Consider the following 25,610-nt stretch of genomic DNA (forward strand, 5'->3'; position numbering starts at 1 on the left):
AGAGAAGAGACTAGAACAGTACATCTAAGAGCTATGGGACAACATCAAATGATCTAACTAATGTATAACTGGAATCCCAGAAGGAGGAGAGAAACAAAGCGAATGGGAAGATCTAACTCCTGCATACTACCTCTGCCTCATCTACTGTCAATCTCCCTTTATATTTTAAAGCCACAGTAAAGTTCTTGAAGAGACCATGTCCTCCTTGACTCCCAGGACCTTCAAACATCTATTCCTTTTTCTCTGTTAAGGGTACTTCTACTTCTCAGGTATTATTTCTCTAAGGAATTGTACACTGGGTCTCTAAACCCAGGTCGGGTGCCAGTTTGGTATGCCCCAGAGCATCCTGATTCACTCTCATCATATCAGATTATACCCTTGTGATTACTGTGTGCTCCTGAGCAGAAATGAGAGCTCCTTAAGGGTAGAGATAATGACTTTTTGGACTTACATTGGATGTATGGAAGAAATGTTTAGGGATCTTAAGCATGGAAATACATTTTTTTCTCTAATATTAGAACAGAAATTTACCTGCTCTGTCTTTTTAGCAAAAGCTCTGTCCAAAGAGTGATGTTCAATGCTCATAACCTCTTGTGGTTCTTCGTACATTTCTAACATGTGTCTAGCACCTATTTTTAATTGAATATTTTAAAAAATCCAGACTTGAGGAAAAATAAAAATAATAAAATTATAAAAATATTAAAACTGGCTCATTATAGATGGTTTTATAGAATATTTGTCTCCAAAAAGGCATTAGCTATTTCCTAGTACTTTATGTTCATAGAGTTTTTTCTTTTCTAATGTTTAAATGTTATAAAATTTTCCCTCCCAGGAATAGAAATTAAAATCTGATAGCCTTTTTTATTTTTTCTGTTTCTAAAGTCAGAACCTAAAATAGGTAAAATTGGGGATTTAAAAAGAGTGCTCCTCACTCCCAATTATGCTGAAAATATGATTTTTAAAACAACTAGGTAAATGTATCCCTCTTGACATTTTATTTGGGGCTCATATTACTGTCACACATACAAACACACACACACATACATTCATATACTCACAAACACTTAGAATATCATAGGCATATCCCAAGTATTGTCCAAACTGTTGTGCCATAAATCACTTGTTGAAAACTCAGAAGGCATTTACCCTTAGAAATAACATTATGTAAACATGGTATTTTGTTTCACAGACTAGTTCACAAGAGCCTATTTAACCCAAAATATAAATAAACTACCTTCTAGAATGTTAGCCTCTCAAGTTCCTGTTGCATGTCCAAAATCTAGAACAGAACCTAGTATACGTTAAGGGGTTGGTAAGTATGTTGAATGAAGGATGCTGAATAAATAATAGTGTGAAACACTTGTTGCAGACTAAGTCTGCACCAGACACTGTTCTAAAGAGTTTTCAAGGGTAATTTTAGGCCATTATCACAACCTTATAAGGTAGCATTTTTCAGATAATGAAAGTGAGAAACTGAGGAAATAAGGAAGATTAAATTTATGATTTAGGAAGTTTGCTCTTGACCTGACATCTAGGAAGAGAGCCTCCTTCTAGGGTGCATGCTCTTAACTACTATACATACTGTGAAAATTGGTAAAAAGAAATCTCATTTAAAATGGTGTTGGGGGGCTTCCCTGGTGGCACAGTTGTTGAGAGTCCGCCTGCCGATACAGGGGACACGGGTTCGTGCCCCGGCCTGGGAAGATCCCACATGCCACGGAGCGGCTAGGCCCGTGAGCCATGGCCGCTGAGCCTGCACGTCCGGAGCCTGTGCTCCACAACAGGAGAGGCCACAACAGTGAGAGGCCTGCGTACCGCAAAAAAAAAAAAAAAAAAAAAAAAAAAGATAAAATGGTGTTGGTTTTTTGATATTTAAAGCGTGTGTTTCCTTATTTATTTCATTTTGGATGATCTGTCCATTGGTGAAAGTGGGGTGTTGAAGTCCCCTACTATTATTGTGTTACTGTCGATTTCCCATTTTATGGCTGTTAGCATTTGCCTTACGTATTGAAGTGCTCCTACGTTGGGTGCATAAATATTTACAATTGTTAATATCTTCTTCTTGGATTGATCCCTTGATCATTATGTGGTATGCTTCTTTGTCTCTTGTAGGAGTCTTATTTTAAAGTCTATTTTGTCTAATATGAGAATTGCTACTCCAGCTTTCTTTTGATTTCCATTTGCATGGAGTATCTTTTTCCATCCCCTCACTTTCAGTCTGTATGTGCCCCTAGGTCTGAAGTGGGTCTCTTGTAGACAGCATATATAGAGGTCTTGTTTTTTTTTTTTTTTTTGCTGTGTTGGGTCTTCGTTCCTGTGCGAGGGCTTTCTCTAGTTGTGGCAAGTGGGGGCCACTCTTCATTGTGGTGTGCAGGCCTCTCACTATCGCGGCCTCTCTTGTTGCGGAGCACAGGCTCCAGACGCGCAGGCTCAGTAGTTGTGGCTCACGGGCCTAGTTGCTCCACGGCATGTGGGATCTTCCCAGACCAGGGCTCGAACCCGTGTCCCCTGCATTAGCAGGCAGATTCTCAACCACTGCACCACCAGGAAGCCCAGGGGGTCTTGTTTTTGTATCCATTCAGCCAGTGTATGTCTTTTGGTTGGAGAATTTAATCCATTTACATTTAAGGTAATTATAGATATGTATGCTCCTATTACCATTTTCTTAATTGTTTTGGGTTTGTTTTTGCAGGTCTTTTCCTTCTCTGTGTTTCCTGCCTAGAGAAGTTCCTTTCGCATTTGTCATAAAGCTGGTTTGGTGGTGCTGAATTCTCTTAACTTTTGCTTGTCTGTAAAGGTTTTAATTTCTCCGTCGAATCTGAATGAGATCCTTGCTGTGTAGAGTAATCTTGGTTGTAGGTTTTTCACTTTGAACACTTTAAATATGCCCTGCCGCTCCCTTCTGGCTTGCAGAGTTTCTGCTGAAAACAAACAACCCAATCCAAAAATAGGCAGAAGACTTAAACAGACATTTCTCCAAAGAAGATATACAGATTGCCAACGAACACATGAAAGGATGCTCAGCATCACTAATCATTAGACTAATGCAAATCAAAACTACAGTGAGGTATCACCTCACACGGGTCAGAATGGCCATCATTAAAAAATCTACAAACAATAAATGCTGGAGAGGGTGTGGAGAAAAGGGAACCCTCTTGCACTGTTGGTGGGAATGTATATCGATACAGCCACTATGGAGAACAGTATGGAGGTTCCTTAAAAAACTAAATACAGAACTACCATATGATCCAGCAATCTCACCACTGGGCATATATCCTGAGAAAACCATAATTCAAAAAGAGACATGTACCACAATGTTCACTGCAACACTATTTACAATAGCCAGGACATGGAAGCAACCTAAGTGTCCACTGACAGATGAATGGATAAAGAAAATGTGGCACATATATACAATGGAATATTAGACATAAAAGGAAACGAAATTGAGTTATTTGTAATGAGGTGGATGGACCTAGAGTCTGTCACACAGAGTGAAGTAAGTCAGAAAGAGAAAAAGAAATACAGTATACTAACACATATATATGGAATCCAAAAAAAAAAAAAAAAAAAAGGTTCTGATGAACCTAGGGGCAGGACAGGAATAAAGATGCGGACGTAGAGAATGGACTTGAGGACACTGGGAGGGGGGAAGCGTAATCTGGGACGACGTGAGAGAGTGGCATGGATTTATATATACTACCAAATGTAAAATAGATGGCTAGTGGGAGGCAGCTGCATAGCGCAGGGAGATCAGCTCGGTGCTTTGTGACCACCTAGAGGAGGTAAGGAGACGCAAGAGGGAGGGGATATGTGGATACATGTATACATATAGTTGATTCACTTTGTTATACAGCAGAAACTAACACAATATTGTAAAGCAATTATACTCCAATAAAGATGTTATAAAAAAAATGGAGTTGGGAGGCCAGCAGAGGAACTCTCAGGCCCTACCACTCCATGTCAATCACAGACCCATGAAGAAAAGACATACTTTGTATCTCCAACAGGTAGAAGGTTACTACTTTACTACCCAGGAAGAGGAAGGAAAAAAAAAAAACCTCCTTGCCAGGCAACAGCCCAGTCAATTAGAGGCTGCCAGGCAACAGCCCAATCAATTAGAGGCTGTCACAACTCAGCCAATGAAAAGCCACTACTTTGAATTCCCAGTTGCCTCCAGTGAACTCTTTGTTTAATAACAGGCCTGCCCAGGTCCTTCTCTAGAAAAGCACATTCCTCTCCTTTGTCATTTGGACTTGCCTGTGGATCGCCACAGATTAGATGTCCTGAATTGCAATTCTTTTCTGTTCCCGAATTAACCTATTTTGCTGGTAAAATAACTGGCTGTTTTATTGCTTTAGGTCAACAATACTGTCTCTCTACTTTCAGTTTTAGGTCTTAAAAGCATAGAACCAGAACCTGAAGGCTGTTTAAAGAATGTAAGCTCCATAAGGGCAGGGCTGTCTGTTTGTCCAGTGATTTACCCAAGCACATCAGTGCTATATGTAATAAGCACTCAATAAATATCTGATGAAGAAGTGAAAAGGGAGACTTTTTTCCTTTTCCTGGGTATTGGGCCTATTCTAGGAATAAGTGTGAATTATATTAAAATGTCTGACATTTTCCTCATTCTCTTTTGTTGGGTATATTTCCCATTTAATTTTCTCCCAGGTTATCAGTTATGATACTGTCTGCCTTGTTCCAGCTACATAACTTATTCACTCTCAGATCAAAATCTAACTCCTAAAGCTAGAACTTCCTCTGTTACTGGGAGGGGGGAAAGCCATCTGATTTCAGGTCTTCCCAATAAAATGTAATTGAAAATGCCTTCCAGTCCTCTTAGGGATTTGCCAATAATACGTAGAATAATTGGATTTTTAAAAAAATTGCTTACTGACTCCAACTGACTTATATATTTGGTACAATTTTGGGGGAAAGGGTCAAGTTTTCTAAGCTGTTTCTGTTTTTTGTAGCTTCCTCTTTTCCTCTACACAGTACTCTCAGATTGTTTGTCTTTAGACCCCTTAGGGGAGGCAGCCTACCTAATCCATGGGTCCAGCAAAATGAAAGCTAGTGATAACCAAGAAACATTTCAAAATAGAGTGGAAATGAGCTTCTTTCCTAGTATATATGGATTATATACCAGTTCCTACAATTTGATATTAGAAAATAATGGCATATAAATCTAAAATAACACAGCAATTATGCTATTTACTTTTTTTTTTTTTTTTTTTTTTTTTGCGGTACGCAGGTCTCTCACTGTTGTGGCCTCTCCCGTTGCGGAGCACAGGCTCCGGACGCACAGGCTCAGCGGCCATGGCTCATGGGCCTAGCCGCTCCGTGGCATGTGGGATCTTCCCGGACCGGGGCACGACCCCGTGTCCCCTGCATCGGCAGGCAGACTCTCAACCACTGCGCCACCAGGGAAGCCCACTAATTAACTTTTAAGAGTATGTTGTCAGTTATTTCGAAACACAGGTTCCCAAGCAGCTCATCATCAAAGGAGTACCTCTCTAAAGAAAACTGGTGGTGGTGATGGACAGATAGGAGGTGAGGATTATACATATATTTGCTTTAGCAAAAGAGATGCTGGATGATTCACTTCTGAATTACAATTCATACAGGACTTGAAACATAGTTATTGAGAAAATAACACACTGCTGATGTAAATATGTGGTATTGCACTATAGGAGGTCAGCAAAACAACTCACAACAAATGAAATTAATTACCGTGAAGCTAAAGTGAGAGCATTTTATAGTTAAAACTAATAATATCAGCATTTGAAGACCAAGATGACCTCAGTGCAACACTAATAATGCAATATGAACTAAATGTCCTTCCCCCAAATCATCAGAAGTTAAACTACTGGCGCTTGTGCAATATCACAGGAGTTCTGCAAGGTGTGGAGGCCAGTGAAATACTGCACTGGCATTCTCAGTAAGTTGTTTTGGCTTATAAAACCCAAATTTCAGTGCTTTTACAACATTCACGTAATAGATTTAAAAACTGCCCATAAGAACTGCAGAAATGACCTATAATTTTGGGTCAGTTTTTTGGCCATCAGTACCCAGGGAGCTTTGGTCTATATTTTGATTACCCTTCTTAATGAGGAATGATCAACTCAAGAAATTTCCTCAGGAATAGGGAAAGTTTATCAACAGACTTTTGGTTTGTGCAAAACAGAGAGAATAGGAGATAAAACAACAACAACAACAAAAAATCCTCCAGGCAACCAACTCCTACCCAGGCTGCCAAGGGTGGCTGGTCCCCCAGGACATCCTTCCTTTTTGCCTCTGGGGTTTCAGGATGCACAGAGCAGCCAGAAGGCACCTCCCCCGAGATGGCAGGTGGTGTCACAGCTGCTCTGGACGCTGGGCTCAAAGTGCCCTGACCAGCCCAAATAGAGAGGGAGCTTGCAACCATGGGAATGAGGCAGAGGTGAAGACACTTCTTATTTTTGTATCCCCTGGCCGAGTACAGCGACTGGTACAAAATAGTCGCCTAATAAATATAGAACAAACAAATTGAGGCCTCAGCTTACTTTACCAGCACCATATCTGCAAACCTGCATTCATCAGCTCATATGCTCTTTTCAACCACAGCTGTAGCAATGTATGAAGTAACTCTTTCCAGTCCAAGATTAATTCCTGCTCAATGCTTGGTGTCCCAACCCTCTTCTACTCTCAGGACACATAACATTGCCTCTGTGTCTACCTCAGCTTCTCCAGATTTATTTTGATTCTAAAAATCCCCTTCACAGAAATACACAGTTTTACAAAACCCCTTAGAAATTTATTAAATTATTTCATTATTTTACATAATATGATTAAGAGGGGAATTTTAAGTAAAAACATTTTATTTGAAATAAGTATATATTTAAGGATTATAATATAAAATTCATTTTAAAAGTTCTTGAACCTAAAACTACTCTAAAAAACAAAGTCTATTAAAAATATGATGAGTATTTGCAAAGTCTCTAAGTACCTCTCCATAAGACACTTAATAATTTCTCTTGAGCAGAGAGACCTGGCAGATCCCACCGTGACCTAGTGGTCCAAGTACACACCGCCAGTGACAGGACAAATTGACAGCATGTACCCCTCAACACAATGCACCAAGAAGGACACTTGGGATTCCTGCCCCAAATATACAGCCTCAATCTAATCATGAGGAAACATCAGACAAACCCACACTGAGGACCATTATGTAAAACAATCGAGCGGTTCTCATCAAAACTGTCAACTCTGGGAATTCCCTGGAGGTCCAGTGGTTGGGACTCCATGCTTTCACTGCCAAGGGCCCCGGTTCGATCCCTGATCAGGGAACTAGGATCCCACAAGACGCATGGCGTGGCCAAAAAAAAAAAAGAAATAGAAAAAAAAATTTTTTTAAGTGTCAAGTTTGTGGATAATGGAGAAATACTGAGGAACTGTCACAAATCAGGTTTATCCACTCAAGGGAAATTATTAAGGGTCTAAAGACCACTAAAGAGACATGAGAACTAAATGCAGCATAGGATCTTAGAGCAGAATTAGAGTATTAGGGGAAAAACTGGTGAAATCCCCATAGGGTCTAGAGATTAGTTTCTAGTATTGCATCAATACTAATTTTCTGGGTCAGATAACTGTATTGTGGTTTTGTAAGAGGCTGACATTGTTGGCAACTGGATGAAGGGTAGATAGGCACTCTCAATTATTTTTGCATCTTTTTATAAGTCTAAAATTACTTCCAAATAAAAAACTAAATAAATGTAATTTTCCTATGTAACAAAAGACAGCTATTCATTTCATAAATTAAATTCTTACTGAATTAATTATGTAAGAAAAAAGGCAAAACTGGCCAATAACATTTTTAAAAAATGTGTTCTAAAATGCATATTTGAAATTAAGTCCATGTATAGAACAAAAACATATAAAAGAGCTTCATGATATTTTTTTGAATTCTTACTTTTTAATGTAAAATTCCACTGTTACTTTTATAGATTCCTCATTTTGTTATTGACTATTTTTTAGAGCAACTAAAGATTCAGAGAGAAACTGAGGGGATGATACGGACACTTCTCATACACATTTCCCACACATTCATAGCCTCCCCCATTAAGCAACATCCTCCACTAGAGTGGTACATTTGTTACAACTGATGAACCTACACTGGCACATCATAATCATCCAAAGTCCACAGTTTACATTAGGGTTCACTCTTGGTGTTGTACATTCCATGGGTTTGGACAAATGCATAATGACACGTATCCATTTATAGTATCATACAGAGAAGTTTCACTGCCCTACAAAAAACCTCTGTGCTCCACCTATTCACCCAACCCCTAACCCCTGGCAACCACTGATCTTTTTCTTGTATCCATATTTTTGCCTTTTTGAGAATATCACATAGTTGGAAATCATACAGTATATATTTTTTTCAGATTTGCTTCTTTCACTTAGTAACATGCATTTGAGTTTCCTCCAGGTCTTTCCATGACCTGATAGCTCATTTCCTTTTAGTGCTGAAGAATATTCCATTGTCTGGATGTACCACACTTTATTTATCCATTCACCTACTGAAGGGCATCTTGGTTTCTTCCAAGTCTTGGCAATTATGAATAAAGTTGCTGTAGACATCCATGTGCAGGTTTTGTGGTGGACATAACTTTTAAACTCCCTTCGGTAAATACCAAGGAGCACCACTGCTGGATTGTATGTTTGGTTTTACAAGAAACTGACAAACTGTCTTCCAAAGTGACTGTACCATTTTGCATTCCTACCAGCAATGAATTCAAGTTCCTTTTGCTACAAAGACTTATCAGCATTTGGTGGTGTCAGTGTTACAGATTTTTGCCATTCAAATAGGTGGGTAGTGGTATCTCATTGCCATTTTAACTTGCATTTCCCTGATGACATATGACATGGAGGATTTTTCATATGCTTATTTGCCATCTGTATCTCTTCTTTGGTATCTGTCAAGGTCTTTGGTCCATTTTTTAATTGGGTTGTTTGTTTTCTTGTTCTTGAACTTTAAGTGTTCTTTGTATATTTTGGGTAACAGTCCTTTATCAGATATGTCTTTTGCAAATATCTTCTCTTAGTATGTGGCTTGTCTTCTAATTCTCTTGACATTGTCTTTCTCAAAGCAGAAGTTGTGAATTTTAATGAAGTCCATCTTACCAATTATTTCTTTCATGCATCATGCTTTTGATATATCTAAAAGGTCATCACCATTCCCAAGTTCATCAAGGTTATCTTCTAGGAGTTTTACAATTTTGCGTTTTATATTTAGGTCTGTGATCCATATTGAGTTAATCTCATGTAAGGTGTAAGATCTGTGTCTACATTCCTTTTTCTCTATGTGGATGTCCAGTTGTTCCAGCATTATATTTTGAAAGGACTGTCTTTGCTCCACTGTACTGCCTTTGCCACTTTGTCAAAGGTTGGTTGACTATGTTTATGTGGGTCTATTTCTGGGTTCTCTATTCTGTTTCATAGATATATTTGTTTGTTCTTTCTTAAATACTACACTGTCTTAATTGCTGTAGGTTTATAGTAAGTTGGAAGTCAGGTAATATCCAGTCCTCCAACGTTGTTCTTCAATATATTAAAATTGTTTTGGCTATTTTGGGTCTTTTGCCCCCCCCCCATACAGAAACTTTAGAAGCAGTTTGTCCCCATCCACAAAATACCTTGCTGGGATTTTGACTGCACTTGTATTAATATACAGATCAGGTTGGGAAGAACTGATATCTTGATGGTATTGAGTCTTCTTTTTTTTTCTTTTTCTTTTTCCTCCACTCTTTTTTAGATCCTATTCCCACACAGGTCATTACAGAGTATTGAAGAGAGTTCCCTGTGCTATTCAGTAGGTTCTTATTAGTTACCTATTTTATATATAGTAGTGTGTACATGTCAATCCCAATCTCCCAATTTATCCCTCTCTCCGCTTTCTCCTGTGGTAACCACGAGTTTGTTTCCTATATCTGTGACTTTATTTCTGTTTTGTAGATAAGTTCATCTGTACCATTTCTTTAGATTCCACATATAAGTGATATCATATGATATCTGTCTTTCTCTGTCTGACTTACTTCACTCAGTATGACAAGTTCTAGGTCCATCCATGTCACTGCAAATGGCATTATTTCATTTTTTATGGCTGAGTAATATTCCATTGTATATATGTACAACATATTCTTTATCCATTCCTCCATCAATGGACATTTAGCCTGCTTCCATATCCTGGCTGTTGTAAATAGTGCTGCAATGAACATTAGGGTGCATGTATCCTTTTTAATTATGGTTTTCACTGGATATATGCCCAGGAGCGGGATTGGTGCATCATATGGTAGCTCTATTTTTAGTTTTTTAATGAATCTCCATACTTTTCTCCATAGTGGCTGTATCAATTTACATTCCCACCAAGAGTATAGGAAGGTTCCCTTTTCTCCACACCCTCTCCAGCATTTATTATTTGTAGATTTTTTGATGATGGTCTTTCTAACTGGTGCGAGCTGATACCTCAGTGTAGTTTTGATTTGCATTTCTCTAATAATTAGTGATGCTGAGCATCTTTTCATGTGCCTCTTGGCCATCTGTATGTCTTCTTTGGAGAAATGTCTATTTATATCTTCTCCCTATTTTGGGGGTTGGGTTGTTTGTTTTTTTCATATAGAGCTGCAGAAGCTGTTTGTATATTTTGTAGATTAATCCCTTGTCGGTTGCTTCATTTGCAAATATTTTCTCCCATTCTGTGGGTTGTCTTTTTGTTTTGTTTATGGTTTATTTTGCTGTGCAAAAGCTTTTAAGTTTAATTAGGTCCCATTTGTTTATTTTTGTTTTTATTTCCATTACTCTAGGAGGTGGATCAAAAAAGTTCTTGCTGTGATTTATGTCAGAGAGTGTTCTGCTTATGCTTTCCTCTAAGAGTTTTATAGTATCCGGTCCTACATTTAGATCTTTAATCCATTTTGAGGTTTTTTTTTTTGTGTACGGTGTTAGGTAGCATTTTAATTTCATTCTTTACAGGTAGCTGTCCAATTTTCCCAGCACCACATATTGAAGAGACTGTTTTTTCTCCATTGTATATTCTCACCTCCTTTGTCATAGATTAGGTGACCATAGGCATGTGGGTTTATCTCTAGACTTTCTATCCTTTTCCACTGATCTATATTTCTGTTTTTTTGTGCCAGTACAATACTGTTTTGATTACTGTAACTTTGTAGTATAGTCTGAAGTCAGGGAGTCTGATTTCTCCAGCTCTGTTTTTCTTTCTCAAGATTGCCTTGGCTATACGGGGTCTTTTGTGTTTCCATACAAATTGTAAAATTTTCTGTTCTGATTGTGAAAAATGCTATTGGTAATTTGATAGGGATTGCATTGAATCTGTAGATTATTTTGGGTAGTATAGTCATTTTGACAATATTGATTCTTCCAATCCAAGAACAAGGTATGGCTCTCCATCTGTTTGTGTCATCTTTGATTTCTTTCATCAGTATCTTATAGTTTTCTGAGTACAGGTCTTTTGCCTTCTTAGGTAGGTTTATTCTTAGGTATTTTATTCTTCTTGATGTGATGGTAAATGGGAGTGTTTCCTTAATTCCTCTTTCTTATCTTTCATTGTTAGTGTATACGAATGCAAGAGATTTGTGTATTTATTTTGTATCCTGCAAATTTACCAAATTCACTGATGGGCTCTAATAGTTTTCTAGTAGCATATTTAGGATTTTCTATGTATCATGTCATCTGCAAACAGTGACAGTTTTACTTCTTTTCCAATTTGAATTCCTTTTATCTCTTTTTCTTCTCTGATTGCCATGGCTAGGGCTTCCAAAACTATGTTGAATGAAAATGGCTAGAGTGGACATCCTTGTCTTCTTCCTGATCTTAGAGGAATGCTTTCAATTTTTCACCATCGAGAATGATGTTTGCTGTGGGTTTGTTGTATATGGCCTTTATTATGTTGAAGTAGGTTCCCTCTATGCCCTATGATAAAAACTTCTGGAGAGTTTTTATCACAAATGGGTGTTGAATTTTGTCACAAGCTTTTTCTGCATCTATTGAGATGATCATATGGTTTTTATTCCTCAGTTTGTTAATGTGGTGTATCACATTGATTGATTTGCAGATATTGAAAAATCCTTGCATCCCTGGGATAAACTTCACTTGATCATGGTGTATGATCCTTTTAATGTGTTGTTGGATTCGGTTTGCTAGTATTATGTTGAGGATTTTTATATCTATATTTATCAATGATATTGGCCTGTAATTTTCTTTTTTTGTGATATCTTTGTCTGGTTTTGGTATCATGGTTATGGTGGCCTTGTAGAATGAGCTTGGGAGTGTTCCTCCCTCTGCAATTTTTGGGAAGAGTTTGAGAAGGATAGGTGTTAACTCTTCTCTAAATGTTTGACAGAATTCACCTGTGAAGCCATCTGGACTTTTGTTTGTTGGAAGATTTTTAATCAGTTTCAATTTCAGTACATGTGATTGTTCTGTTTGTATTTTCTATTTCTTCCTTGTTCAGTCTTGGAAGGTTATACCTTTCTAGGAATTTGTCCATTTCTTCTTGGTTGTCCATTTTATTGGCATATAGTTGCTTATAGTAGTCTCTTATGATCCTTTGTATTTCTGTTGTGTCCATTGTAACTGATCCTTTTTCATTTCTAATTTTATTGATTTGAGTCCTCTCCCTTTTCTTCTTTATTAGTCTGGCTAAAGCTTTATCAATTTTGTTTATCTTCTCAAAGAACCAACTTTTAATTTCATCCATCTTTGCTATTGTTTTCTTCACCTCTATTTCATTTATTTCTGCTGTGATCTTTATGATTTCTTTCCTTCTACTAACTTTAGGTTTTGTTTGCTTTTCTATCTCTAGTTGCTTTAGGTGTAAGGTTAGGTTATTTACTTGAGATTTTTCTTGTTTCCTGAGGTAAGATTGTATTGCTGTAAACTTCCCTCTTAGAACTGCTTTTGCTGCATCCCATAGGTTTTGGATTGTGGTGTTTTTATTGTCATTTGTCTCTAGGTATTTTTTTGATTTCCTCTTTGATTCCTTCAGTGATCCTTTGGTTATTTAGTAACATTGTTTAGTCTCCATGTGTTTGTGTTTTTTACAGTTTTTTTCCTGTAATTGATTTCTAATCTCATAGTCTGTAGTTTGAAAAGATGCTTGATATGATTTCAATTTTCTTAAATTTACAGAGGCTTGATTTTGGGCCCAAGATGTGATCTATCCTAGAGAATGTTCCATGTGTACTTGAGAAGAAAGTGTATTCTGCTGCTTTTGGATGGAATGTCCTATAGATATCAGTTAAGTCTATCTGGTCTAATGTGCCATTTAAGGCTTAAGTTTCCTTATTAATTTTCTGTCTGGATGATCTGTCCATTGGTGTAAGTGGGGTGTTAAAATCCCCCACTATTATTGTGTTATTGTCAATTTCCCCTTTGATGGATGTTAGCATTTGGTTTATAAATTGAGGTGCTCCTACGTTTGGTGCATATAATTTACAATTTTTATACCTTCTTGGATTGATCCCTTGAACATTATGTAGTGTCCTTCCTTATCTCTTACAACAGTCTTTATTTTAAAGTCTATTTTGTCTGATATGAGTATTGCTACTTCAGCTTTCTTTTGATTTCCACTTGCATGGAATATCTTTTTCCATCCCCTCACTTTCAGTCTGTATGTGTCCCTAGGTCTGAAGTCGGTCTCTGTAGACAGCATATCCATTCAGCCGGTCTATGTCTTTTGGATGGAGCATTTAATCCATTTGCATTTAAGGTAATTATCAATATGTATATTCCTACTGCCATTTTCTTAACTGTTTTGGGTTTTATTTTTTCTTCCCTTACTCTTTTGTTGCCTTCTCTTGTGGTTTGATGCTCATCCTTAGTGTTGTGTTTGGGTTGCTTTTTCTTTCTTGTTTGTGTATCTATTGTAGTTTTTGGGTTTGCTATTCCCATGAGGTTTTAATTTAGCAGTCTATATATGTACAAGGTTGTTTTAATTTGCTAGTCTCTTTCCCGCCTACGAAAGTTCCTTTAGCATTTGTTGTAAAGCTGATTTCATGGTGCTGAATTCTCTTAGCTTTTGCTTGTCTGTAAAGCTTTGGTTTTCTCTGTCGAATCTGAATGAGAGCCTTGCTGGGTAGAGTATTCTTGGTTGTAGGTTTTTCCCTTTCATCACTTGAAATATATCATGCCACTCTCTTTCTGGCCTGCAGAGTTTCTGCTGAAAAATCAGCTGATAATAATAATCAGGTTTCCATCATATGTTATTTGTTGCTTTTCCCTTGCTGCTTTTAACAGTTTTTCTTTGTCTTTAATTTTTGCCAGTTTGATTAATATGTGTCTTGGCATGTTCCTCCTTGGGTTCATCCAGTGTGGGATTCTCTGTGCTTCCTGGACTTAGTGAGTGTTTCCTTTCTCATGTTAGGCAAGTTTCTGGCTAAAATATCTTCAATTATTTTCTCAGGTTCTTTCTCTTTCTCTTCTCCTTCTGGTACCCCTATAATGAGAATGTTGGTGTGCTTATTATTATCCCGGAGATCTCTGAGACTGTCCTCATTTCTTTTCATTCCTTTTTCTTTATTCTGTTCTGTGGCAGTCATTTCCACCACTATGTCTTCCACCTCACTTATTCATTCTTCTGCCTCAGTTATTCTGCTATTGATTCCTTCTATTGCATTTTTCATTTGTTATTGTATTGTTCATCTGTTTGTTTGTACTTTAAATCTTCTAGGCTCCTTGTTAAACATTTCTTGTATCTTCTTGATCTATCCCTCCACTCTTTTTCCAAGATTTTGGATCATCTTTACTATCATTACTCTGAATTCTTTTTCAGGTAGATTGCCTATCTCCTCTTCATTTAGTTGTTCTTGTGGGTTGTTATCTTGTTCCTTCTTTTGTAACATATTTCTCTGTCATCTCATTTTGTCTAACTTTCTGTGTTTGTGGTGTCCTTTCCACAGGCTGCAGGATTGTAGTTCTCTTGCTTCTGGTGTCTGCTCCCTGGTGGGTGAGTTTGGTCCAGGGGCTTGTGCAGCCTTCCTGGTGGAAGGGACTGGTGCCTGCCCTCTCCTGGGTGCAGCTGGGTCTTGTCCCTCTGATGGGCAGGGCCACGTCAAGGGGTGTGTTTTGAGGTGGATGTGGGCTCAGTACGACTTTAGGCAGCCTGTCTTCTGATGGGTGAGGCTGTATTCCTATCTTAGTGGTTGTTTGGCCTGAGGTTTTCCAGCTTTGGAGCCACAGGTTGTTGGGTGGGGCTGGGTCTTGGTGCCAAAATATGGACCTCCGGAAGATCTCACTCCAATCAATATTCCCTGGGGCTTCTGCTACCAGTGTTCTTGCCCTCATGGTGAGCGATAGTCGACCTTCACCTCCCCAGGACACCCTCTAAGACCCCTAGGTAGGTGTAGCCCAGGTTGCTATTGAGGTACTGCTTTGTGCCGGGTCCCAGTGCATGTGAGACCTTGTGTGTGCCATCCAAGGGTTTAGTCTCTGTTTCTCCCAGCCCTATGGAGTTCCTGCACTCAAGCCCTGCTGGCCTTCATGGCTAAATGGTCTGGGGGTTCTTTTACCCAATTCCAGACCCTCAGACTGTCTTGGAGGGCTATTTTATGTGGGAATGTCCCTATGTAGCCTGCATGGGTTTAATATTTTTTGGTGAGAGGGTTGTTTTTAGTATAGATGTTTGCCACCTCTTCCTCAGTGTATGCTGGCCATTATCCCCTTTACAGGAGGTGTGACTGATGTTGTGGTGAAGAGAGCCAGCACTGGATATTGAGCAGGGCCTCCCCTTTGCTCTGTGGTTGTCACTGCCCTGTCAGACATGGGGTCTGCTCCCTAGTTGTTGGAGTAGAGGCCCTCAGGTCTGTTTATTAGCTGTGTTTCTGATCTGCAGTGTGAGGTAGGCAGGATTGGAGTACTCCCACTGGGAGGGAAGCCTCTGAGTATTCCTCCTCTGGACCTGTTCACCTGTGGCTGTGCTCTGTTATGTCACTTTTCACCTGTTGTGCGAGCTCTCTTACACTGTTGTTGGCACTGCTCTAGGCCCCACCTTAACTGTGGGTATGCCAGCAGTTGGCCCTGGTGTCTCTCAGACGTTGTTTTCACCAGGCCACCAGCATAGATCACTTAAGTCAGGTCCCAGGATTGTAGTAATCATGGATTGGACCCACTATGGGTGCTATGGTGGCAGCTCTGACTCTAGTCTGGCCCAACCCCCATGTGTATGTGCCGACAAAATCTACAGCTGCTAAAGCTAGGCCCATCTTGGTTGCAGAAGCACTGGCTGTTCTTTCAGATGTTCTGTAGGCACTGAGTTTACAAAGCCAGTCACAGCATTGTCAATTCATGGTTTGCACAGCTGTGTGGAGAGGTTTCAGCTTTTCTTTCTTAGTCGCATGGCCCCTAGGGCTCAGTTGTGGTTTCAGCCCCACCTCTGCTTGTGGGCCACCCATAGGGGTCTGCTGTCAAGGCTGCCCTGGAGCACAGGAGTCCACCCTGGCAAGAAGGGGTTGTGGCAGCAGCATGGTGGCTGGGGTCACAGGAGCCCTGGCAGCAACAGGCATGAGGGGGAGCTGGCGGCTGCAGGCACAAGAGAGTCGGCCCCAGTGGGGGCTCTTCCTAATACCCAGCCACAGGTGTGGGCAAGCCAGCCCTAGTGTTGATGAGGCATGTGGGGAAGCTGGCCCCGGTGGTGACAAGGCATGTGAGGGAGCCAGCCATCGCAGGCACAAGAGAGCTGGCCCTTGGAGGGAGGGGGGCCTCCTAGCACCCAGCCACAGGCAGGAGAGAGCAGGCCCCAGAGAGGTCCCCCTAGTGCCTGGCTGCCAGCATGATAGAATGGGCCCTGGTGGGGGCCCCTCCTAGTGCCCGGCCCCCTGCACAAGAGGCTAGCCCTGGCAGGGGCCCCTCCTTGCACCCGGTTGCTGGCTCAAGAGGGCTAGCCCCAGCAGGGACCCATCCTAGTGCCCAGGGAGGCAGGGGTGGCACATGGGGAGAGAGCCTGCAATGGCAGCTCTGTCCCTTACACATCACTTAACAATGGTGCTTTGCTTCTATGGCTGTCTGGGTTTCCTCCACAGGCATTCCTTGTTGCAATGTCCTCGTTCCCGTCCCCTCAGGCTGTCTCCTTATAGCCAACAGCAGTCCTCTACCCAGGTTTGCTCTCCAAACCCCACATTCCAGCATGCAGCCCCCATCCTCACCAGGGAAACATCTAGGGCTGGGGCACACAGGGCTGTGGCACGAACCATCTGTGTAGGTCTCACTCTGTCTTGCCTGCCACAGAACAGTTGCTGCACTCTCTTCCGATAGCCCCGAAGCTCCCCTTCTGTCCCAACTGATCTCCCCACCAGTGAGGGGGCTTCTCCAGATGCAGGAACCTCTTCTCTCCTCAAGCTCCACCCCAGGGCTGCCGTTCACGTCCTGCTTCCTCTCCTCTTCTTTCCCCCTTCTTTCTTTCATCCTACCTGGTTATGGTGGATCTTTCTTGTCCTTTTTGGTGTCCAAAGTCCTCTGCCAGTGTTCAGCCAGTGCTCTGTGAGACTTGTTCCATTTGTAGATGTATTCTTTTCTCTCTTTTTTTTTTTTTTGCGGTACGCAGGCCTCTCACTGCTGTGGCCTCTCCCATTGCGGAGCACAGGCTCCTGACGCACAGGCTCAGCGGCCATGGCTCACGGGCCCAGCTGCTCCATGGCATGTGGGATCTTCCCAGACCGGGTCATGAACCCGTGTCCCCTGCATCAGCAGGCGGACTCTCAACCACTGTGCCACCAGGGAAGCCCTGTAGATGTATTCTTGATGCATATGTGGGGAGAGATGAACTCCACATCCTCCTACTCCTCCACCATCTTGACCTCCTTTGACACTGAGTCTTCTTATCCATTAACCTGAATATCTATTTATTAGTTCTTCTTTAATTTCATTCATCAGAGTTTTATAGTTTTCCTCATCTATATCTTGTACATATTTGTTAGATTTATACCAAAATTTTTCATTTTAGGGGGGCTAATGTAAGTGGTATTTTGTTTTTAATTTCAATTCCACTTGTTCATTGCTGTTATATAGGAAAGCAAATAACTTTCAGATATTAACCTTGTACCTTGCAACCTTGCCATAATTGCTTTTTAGTTCCAAGAATTTTTCATCAATTCTTTCAGATTTTCTACATAGATGATCATGTCATCTTGCAATCAAGTTTTTTTTTTCTCTTCCCTCCCAGTCTTTATACCTTTTATTTCCTTTTCTTGTCTTATTGCATTACTTCCAGTATGATGTTGAAAAGGATAGGTAAAAGGGAATAACCTTGACTTATACCTGATCAATGGGGAAAGCTTTGAGTTTCTCACCATTAAGTATAATGTTAGCTGTAGATTTTTTTAAAGATATTCTTTATCGAGTTGAGAAAGTTTCCCTCTATTTCTAGTTTACTGAGAGTTTTTTAAAATCATGAATGTGTTTGGATTTTGTCAAAAGCTTTTTCTGCATCTATTAATGTGATCATGTGATTTTTCTTTTTTAGCTTATTGATGTGATAGATTACATTTAATTTTCAAATAATGAACCAGCCTTGCATACTTAGAATAAATCCTACTTGACTGTGGTGTGTAATTCTTTTTAAATGCTGTTGGATTCTATTTGCCAATATTACATTTTTTCAAGCACCTCTCGGAAAATAATGAACAGTCCTCCAAAATTTAATGTTGAATTAGATAAAAATCAATACTTTACTTCTTATTTTTAACCCTAGTTTTCAAGGAATAAAATTTCTATTAGAAAAATACAGCTTACAGATTTGGTAAAGATCATTGTGAGGTAATTTATAAAAGAATTACCAATTCTAAACTAATAATTAGTTTGTTACATTTCAATCAGCAGCTTCATTCAATGTTTTTTTTAATTATTTATTTATTATTATTATCTTTTTTTTTTTTTTTTCTTTTGGCTGTGTTGGGTCTTCGTTGTTGTTCGTGGGCTTTCCTCTAGTTGCAGCGAGCCGGGGCTACTCTTCATTGTGGTGCATGGGCTTCTCTTGTCATTGAGCACGGGCTCTAGGCACACGGGCTTCAGTAGTTGTGGTACACGGGCTCAGTGCTCATGAGCTCTAGAGTGCAGGCTCAGTAGTTGTGGCGCACGGGCTTAGTTGCTCCACAGCATGTGGGATCTTCCTGGACCAGGGATCGAACCCGTGTCTCCTGCATTGACAGGAGGATTCTTAACCACTGTGCCACCAGGGAAGTCCCCATTCAATGGTTTTTACGTATATAATTTAAACAATACACTATCATAATAAATTTTTTAAAATGTGAAAGTGTATAACCAAAGAAACAACCAGGATTTCTGGGGGTTGGTGACATAATACTAAATCACATGAGAACACGTGAGTGCGTTCAGCCCATTTCCACTAGCTCTAGGGCTTGCTCCCTCTGTATACACTGTGGAGTTCTCACGTGGTTCTACTTTCTAGGGAGAAATATATGAATCAATACTTATTTTAAAATATAACTAGAAAGAAATACCATTGCTATCTTTAGCCTGAATTCCCTGGTCTGCCTTTGTGGACACCAGGGGTTCCAAACTACCAGCTGGAAAATGTAACTTTCCTGACTTTATAACTTTAATAATCTTGACAATCAGAATTTAATAAATTCACATCTACTGCAACTCAAAAAATTCTCTTTTCCAAAATGCCCCTCCCAATACATCTACCCACCACCAGTTGGTTGGTCTGTCTCTTGCTTTCTCTTGCTTCCCTCTTTTCTGTGCACCCAAATCTTATGAAAAAGTGGTTTAAATTTGCTATTTAAATTTTTCAACTCACACTAAGTTTTCAATCCATATTATATGATTTCTGTACCCACTCTTCCAGTACAAATATTTTTGTTAACATAACCAGTGCTGTCCATATCACTAAGTCCAATGGATAGTTTTCAATCTTATTTAATCACTCAGCAGCATCTGGTAGATCACCTCCTCTTTCCTGAAGTATTTCCATCTGTCGGCAAGCATGATAACAAGCCTTTTCAGTTTCTATTTATTTCTCAGGTTACCTTACCTTTAAAACTTTGGATGTTCTTTAGGATTCAGTAAGCCCATCTTCCTTCTCACTTTATTTATCTAGGTGACCACATTTACTCCCAAGGTTTCTAATATCCTCTGTAAGCCAGTGGGGATTTCTATCTCCAGCCCAGTCCTCACTCCTGAGCTTAGCCCCTTGTGTCCCCATGCTTATTCAAGATACCCATTTGTACAATGCTCTTGAACATTAAATTCAACAGGGTCAAAACCTAACACTTGGTCTTATCCCAAACCCAGGCCATCTCGACCACAAACCTGCTTATTTTGTGTATTTTCTATTCTCACTAAGTACTACCACTATGTATGTATTGCTCATGTCAGAAATATGGATATGCACTCTTCTCTACCCAACATAGCCAATCAGTCATTAAGTCCTGTTGATTTCACCTCCTATATACTTCACCAATCTGTTTATTTCTAGCATCATTATTATCAGTTCAACCTAAGCCATCATCACCACTTGACTAACTGCTCTAGTAGCTCCCTAACTGGTCTTGTGTAAACACCATGGCTCTGCTCCAATCCATTATCTACTCTGGAGCTGGAATGCTCTTTTTAAAATGCAAATTTGATCACATAATTCTCCTTTGTATTTAAAAAAATCTTTTAATATCTTCCTTTTAGTAAAAGGATAAAATGAAAGGTCTACAATAGAAACTTAAAGGCCTTGTCTTTATCCAGCCCTCACCTGCCTCTCCAACCTCATCACATGCTATTTTTTCCATTATTCTTTATGTTAAACACAGTTTCTTTCCTTCTTTAAAAGTCCTACCTCAGGACCTTCAAAGAGTTTTGAAAAAGAAAAGAGTTTTCTTTTCTCTAGAAGAGGAGCTGGCAAACTTTTTTAGGAGAGGGCGAGATAGTAAATATTTTAGGCTTTATGAGCCAATAGGTCAGTCTCTGACTCACCTGCTCAATTCTGACATTGTAGGGTGAAAGGAGCCACAGATAACATGTAAAAAAATGAGCATGAATATGTTCCTGAGCCATACAAAAGGGGCTTGGGCTGGGGTTTAATTTGCTAGCTCCTGCCCTAGGACTAATAATCCCTATATTGCCACTCACAGATTCATTTCAAGTGCCATTTTTTTCATTGAAACTTTTTCTGATCAGGGTAAGTCACCTTATTAAATGTGCTTATACCACAAAGTATATTTCGCTTTCATATAACTAATCATTACTGCAATTAATTAGATATTTGTGAAATTCTCTTGTCAGTATCCATCTTCCCTATTAGGCTGTAAACTCCATTAGACTAGGAATTATATTTACTTTGCTATTTTATTCCCAGCATGTGGTGGAAAACATGACACATGGTAGCAATCCATAAATATTTGTTGAATGAATGAACAATTAATTTATTATCTGACCTTCAGTTGGCAACTTTATCTTTCTGAGCCTTAGTTCTCCACCTGGAAAGGAAGATGATAACAACTATTTCCCAGGTTTGTTTCAGGTAAGAAAACATGAGTGAGGTGAATTTTGTGAACTCTAAAACAATATACAGATGTAAGAAAAGAAATATTAGAAAGATGAGTTGGTTGCATAGTACAGGAACAAATTATAGCCCAAGGTCCAAATCTTTTCACTCATTTTGTTGGCCTTCTAGCTAAGAATGGTTTTTGTCTTTTTAAAGGGTTGTCAAAAAAAGCAAAAACAAAACAAAGACTACGTGACAGAGACTACTCATGGCCCAGGAAGCCTAAAATATTTTACTCTCTGGCCCTTTACAGAAATAGTTTGCTGATCTCTGGCTTAGAAAATAAATGAATGATTAATACTTTATAAATATACTCATATTTTAATATTTTGGTGTCATTTTCTGACTACCTTTCTTCTCTTCAATAGAGAAAGTGATTAAATTTATAAACATTCCTCCTCCCCCTGCCGAGGGACTCTATGTTTACTTTAAATTAAAAATAATGATAAAAGGAGTATCTAAATATTTTCTTTTCCCCTCAGTTATATGAACAATTGATTTTGAAACAGGGTAGGCCTGGGGTGTCTGGGGATGGGATAGAAATGGGGAGATGTATGCCAAGAAAACTGTCTCCACTGGAAGGTTAACTGCTGTTATGTATGTGATTGCTGAGATTTTTTTTTTCCTGAGTAATTCAACACTGTATAGAAATTAGGAATGACACATTTATAGTAAACAATAAGGGACTGTGTTTTTCACACACAAAAAAATACTGCACAAAAAAGGAAAGGAATTTGGAATCAAAAGATCATGATTCAAGTTTGAACCCTACCAACTTACTCAATATGGCACTTTGAGCAAATACATTAGTATCTCTCAGCTTGAGCTTCTCCATCTAGAAAAAGAGAGTAAATATTGATTCCATTTAGTAGGTAGCTATTATGAGCCAGGTGCTTTACATATATTATATTTGATCTTTATATCAAACTGCAAAGTGGCTATTGTTAGCTCCAATATATAGATGAAGAAACTGATGCTCAGAGAGGTTAAGTAACTTGCTCAAAGTACACCACTAGGAAGAACCAAAGGGTCTGGAGTCAAATTCTGACTCTAGCAATATATTTAACCTTCTTAGGCCTTACATGTTTTATCTTACAAAAATACATACAAAACCTAATTTCTAGAAGAGAAGTTTTGAAATTCCTGCATATTACATTACCAGCTTGCACGTTAAAGGTAGATGGTTTTCCTACAAAGGTAAGGAAACATGAGTGAGGTGAATTTTGTGAACTCTAAAACAATATACAGATGTAAGAAAAGAAATACTCAATACTCAATACTTCTGTGTCTTTAGAGAATAGTAAAGAGGGAATGTGTTCTCCTCTCTGTGTATTATAAGAACAACCTAAATTGAGAAAGCATAAATATATAGAAATATTAGATTTTAAGCATGTTCCTTGAGTACCATAGTAACCATGAATTCTATTTATTCCACAGCAATTCCCATTCTGTTTTTGAACCAAACACATCCAATATGTGGCACATCAGTTGATTATTAAGTCTTTATTACCTTTGCTTCATTATCTCATGTAGTCTCCCATGCTGGACACACTGTTCCTCCAATTCATCATTTCTTCTCTGTAACTTTTCCAGTTTGTCATATGTATACCTTTTTTCTTGACTGAGCTGAGCTATTTCAGATCTAGAGAGGTGTAAACAGAGAAGTGACAGATGTTAAAGGTTCTTATTACCAGAGCATATTTGTATTGTATAACCTTATCATTTTCTTGAACTCTGTACTTAAACATAACAGTGTCAATAAAAATTATTTTATGTAAAATAAAATATTTCAGAAATTACAGAATGTCTAGTAGAAGGATATACACACTGCAGGAACTCAACTGGTAGACAAAGGAATAACAACTTCAACAGAGAGAGTTTTTTCAAGGAACAAGACAAAAATGATAATAATCAAATCCCGTTTTTAAAAAGACAGCTATTAATTTACCAAATGTTTAGTGAGTATTTATTACAGGCCAGCTACCATGCTGTTACAGGAACAACCCCAGGCCTAATTTCTGACAGAGAGTTGTTTCTTTTAATTAACATAGCTAATTTAATGGTACATGATTAAAATCATATAGTTTTAAAAAATGGTGGGGCTTCCCTGGTGGCGCAGTGGTTGAGAGTCCGCCTGCCGATGCAGGGGACGCGGGTTCATGCCCCGGTCCGGGAGGATCCCACATGCCGCGGAGCAGCTGGGCCCGTGAGCCATGGCCGCTGAGCCTGCACGTCCGGAGCCTGTGCTCCGCAATGGGAGAGGCCACAACAGTGAGAGGCCCGCGTACCGCAAAAAAAAAAAAAAAAAAAAAAAAAGGTGGTTCTCTGCCCCCTGACTCCACCTCCAGCTTGTCAATGTAATTATTAATATTTCAGTTTGTAGTTAAATCAGTATCCGTTTTATGTCATAACAGCTACATGAATATTGGTCCTTGTTGTCTAATCATATGATTACACAAGCATTTGTGTACATTTATTTTCCCTAAACAAGTGGGCTTTAGTGTAGAATGATTGAGTGGCAAGCCATCTTTTCTGATGGGAGATTCCCAATATTATCAGTATCCGTAATTCTTTCCCCTGTGGCCATTCTGTTTCTCAAAAGAAGGATTCTCCATTTTCCTGCTTGTTGTGTACAACCCTAACCATCAGTGGTCTAGGAGCTGGTTGGAAATAGAAGGGTGGTGTACTCACCTTTCAGAATGTAGACTTTTAATTAATTCCTCTATTCTAATTTCAGTGCAGCTATTTTCACCAGTGCCTGCTGGTTTAATCTCTTCAGAGGGGAAGCTCCTAGTTTTCTGGGTGGAGGAGGGATAGTCACCTGGCTTCATGGGGTGGGGGTAGAACTGTCAACTTTGGCTTCAGTCCTATATTCCACTCCTGCCTTCTAGGTCTTTCTGGGATCCTGAGAGCAGATCAGCTTGCTTCACATACAAGTATCCCTGTCTGCAGACATTTAAGACTCACCTTCCTCCATTTGCTAAGTGAGGTACCAGTCCCCCAATTTTCTTTCTGCTTTCACATTATTTCATTTGGGATTACAGATATCTACCTACTTTGGTGATGATTGGTGTTTGTCAGGAAATAACGTTACTTCTTCAGTGTCTTGGCCATTTCAAGGCTCAACATTTGAAGCTAAGAGAGACATCTGTCCAAGAAAATTTGTACTTTTTCCTTGATTTAATTAAACATTACTCCTTACTCCACCATCTCCTCATACTCCACTGCCTCATAGGTTAGAACTGAAAGCTTAGAAGTCTTGCACATTAAAATACGAGTAGTTAACAATTGGTTTGTTTCTTGAGGTTTATGTGAGATGCTTGATGTAAAATTATTTCCCTCCAAAGAAAGGATTCCTCCATTAGGTGACAGAGCCATTTTTTTTTTTTTTTTTCCTGGAAAAGATTTGGATTTTCTAAGGGAATTTATCCCAAGGACTAAGCTGCTTCACAGGGCATGAAGCGATCGCTCCCTTTTAGTTCACCTCATTCCTCATTTTGTTTTCACCTTGGTTCAAGTCTCATCGCGAAGAAAGCTTGCTCTGATTAATACTTGCAGTTCTCAGTATGTCAGCACATTTTTTGAAACCACCTCTAGCTTTTATGCATACATTAGCTTATAATTTATTCCTGTGAATTGTGCTCTGTGCCTCATCTTTCTTGCTAGATTCCAGATTACACACAAGGGCATGGATTATCTCATTTTCAAGCTCAGATTAAGCACTCAATCTATATTTACTTCTTCTAATAAGAATTTACTTATATTTGAAATAGTCTAAATAAGTAAATAATGACTATGTCTATCCTTTCAAAATCACATACAATATAAAAGAATTTAGGAGCAGTTATATGAAATTTTTAATTTAGTATTCTTCCACTATTAGTATTTCCTATCACAATATGCACTATGCACTAAAATTCCAAAAGGACCAAACATATCCTTAAACCGGATTAGAAAAAAATGCATAAGATTATTTATCTGTTCTCAGGTACTTTCCCAGAAAAACAAGTCACTTTTTAAAAGTCACGAAGGAAACATAGATTTTACAATATAACAATATAAAGAT

General features: G+C 39.1%; 1 protein-coding gene across 6 annotated transcripts in view; it reads right to left on the minus strand.

The window, feature by feature from the left end:
• Nucleotides 1-25,610, minus strand: part of SDCCAG8 (SHH signaling and ciliogenesis regulator SDCCAG8) — a 265,165-nt gene that overhangs the window by 64,639 nt on the left and 174,916 nt on the right. For 5 of the 6 annotated variants that reach the window (XM_082615995.1, XM_082615996.1, XM_082615994.1 and 2 more), the window contains one exon: nt 23,055-23,186. In XM_082615995.1, the coding sequence (XP_082472121.1) occupies nt 23,055-23,186 (132 nt within the window). Of the gene's footprint in view, nt 1-23,054; nt 23,187-25,610 lie in introns of those variants that run through there. The other variant, XM_082615997.1, reaches the window with a different exon arrangement.

The sequence above is a fragment of the Mesoplodon mirus genome, assembly GCF_964341445.2.
Source record: "Mesoplodon mirus genome assembly, chromosome: 3".
In the NCBI taxonomy this organism is placed as follows: Eukaryota; Metazoa; Chordata; class Mammalia; order Artiodactyla; family Ziphiidae; genus Mesoplodon; species Mesoplodon mirus.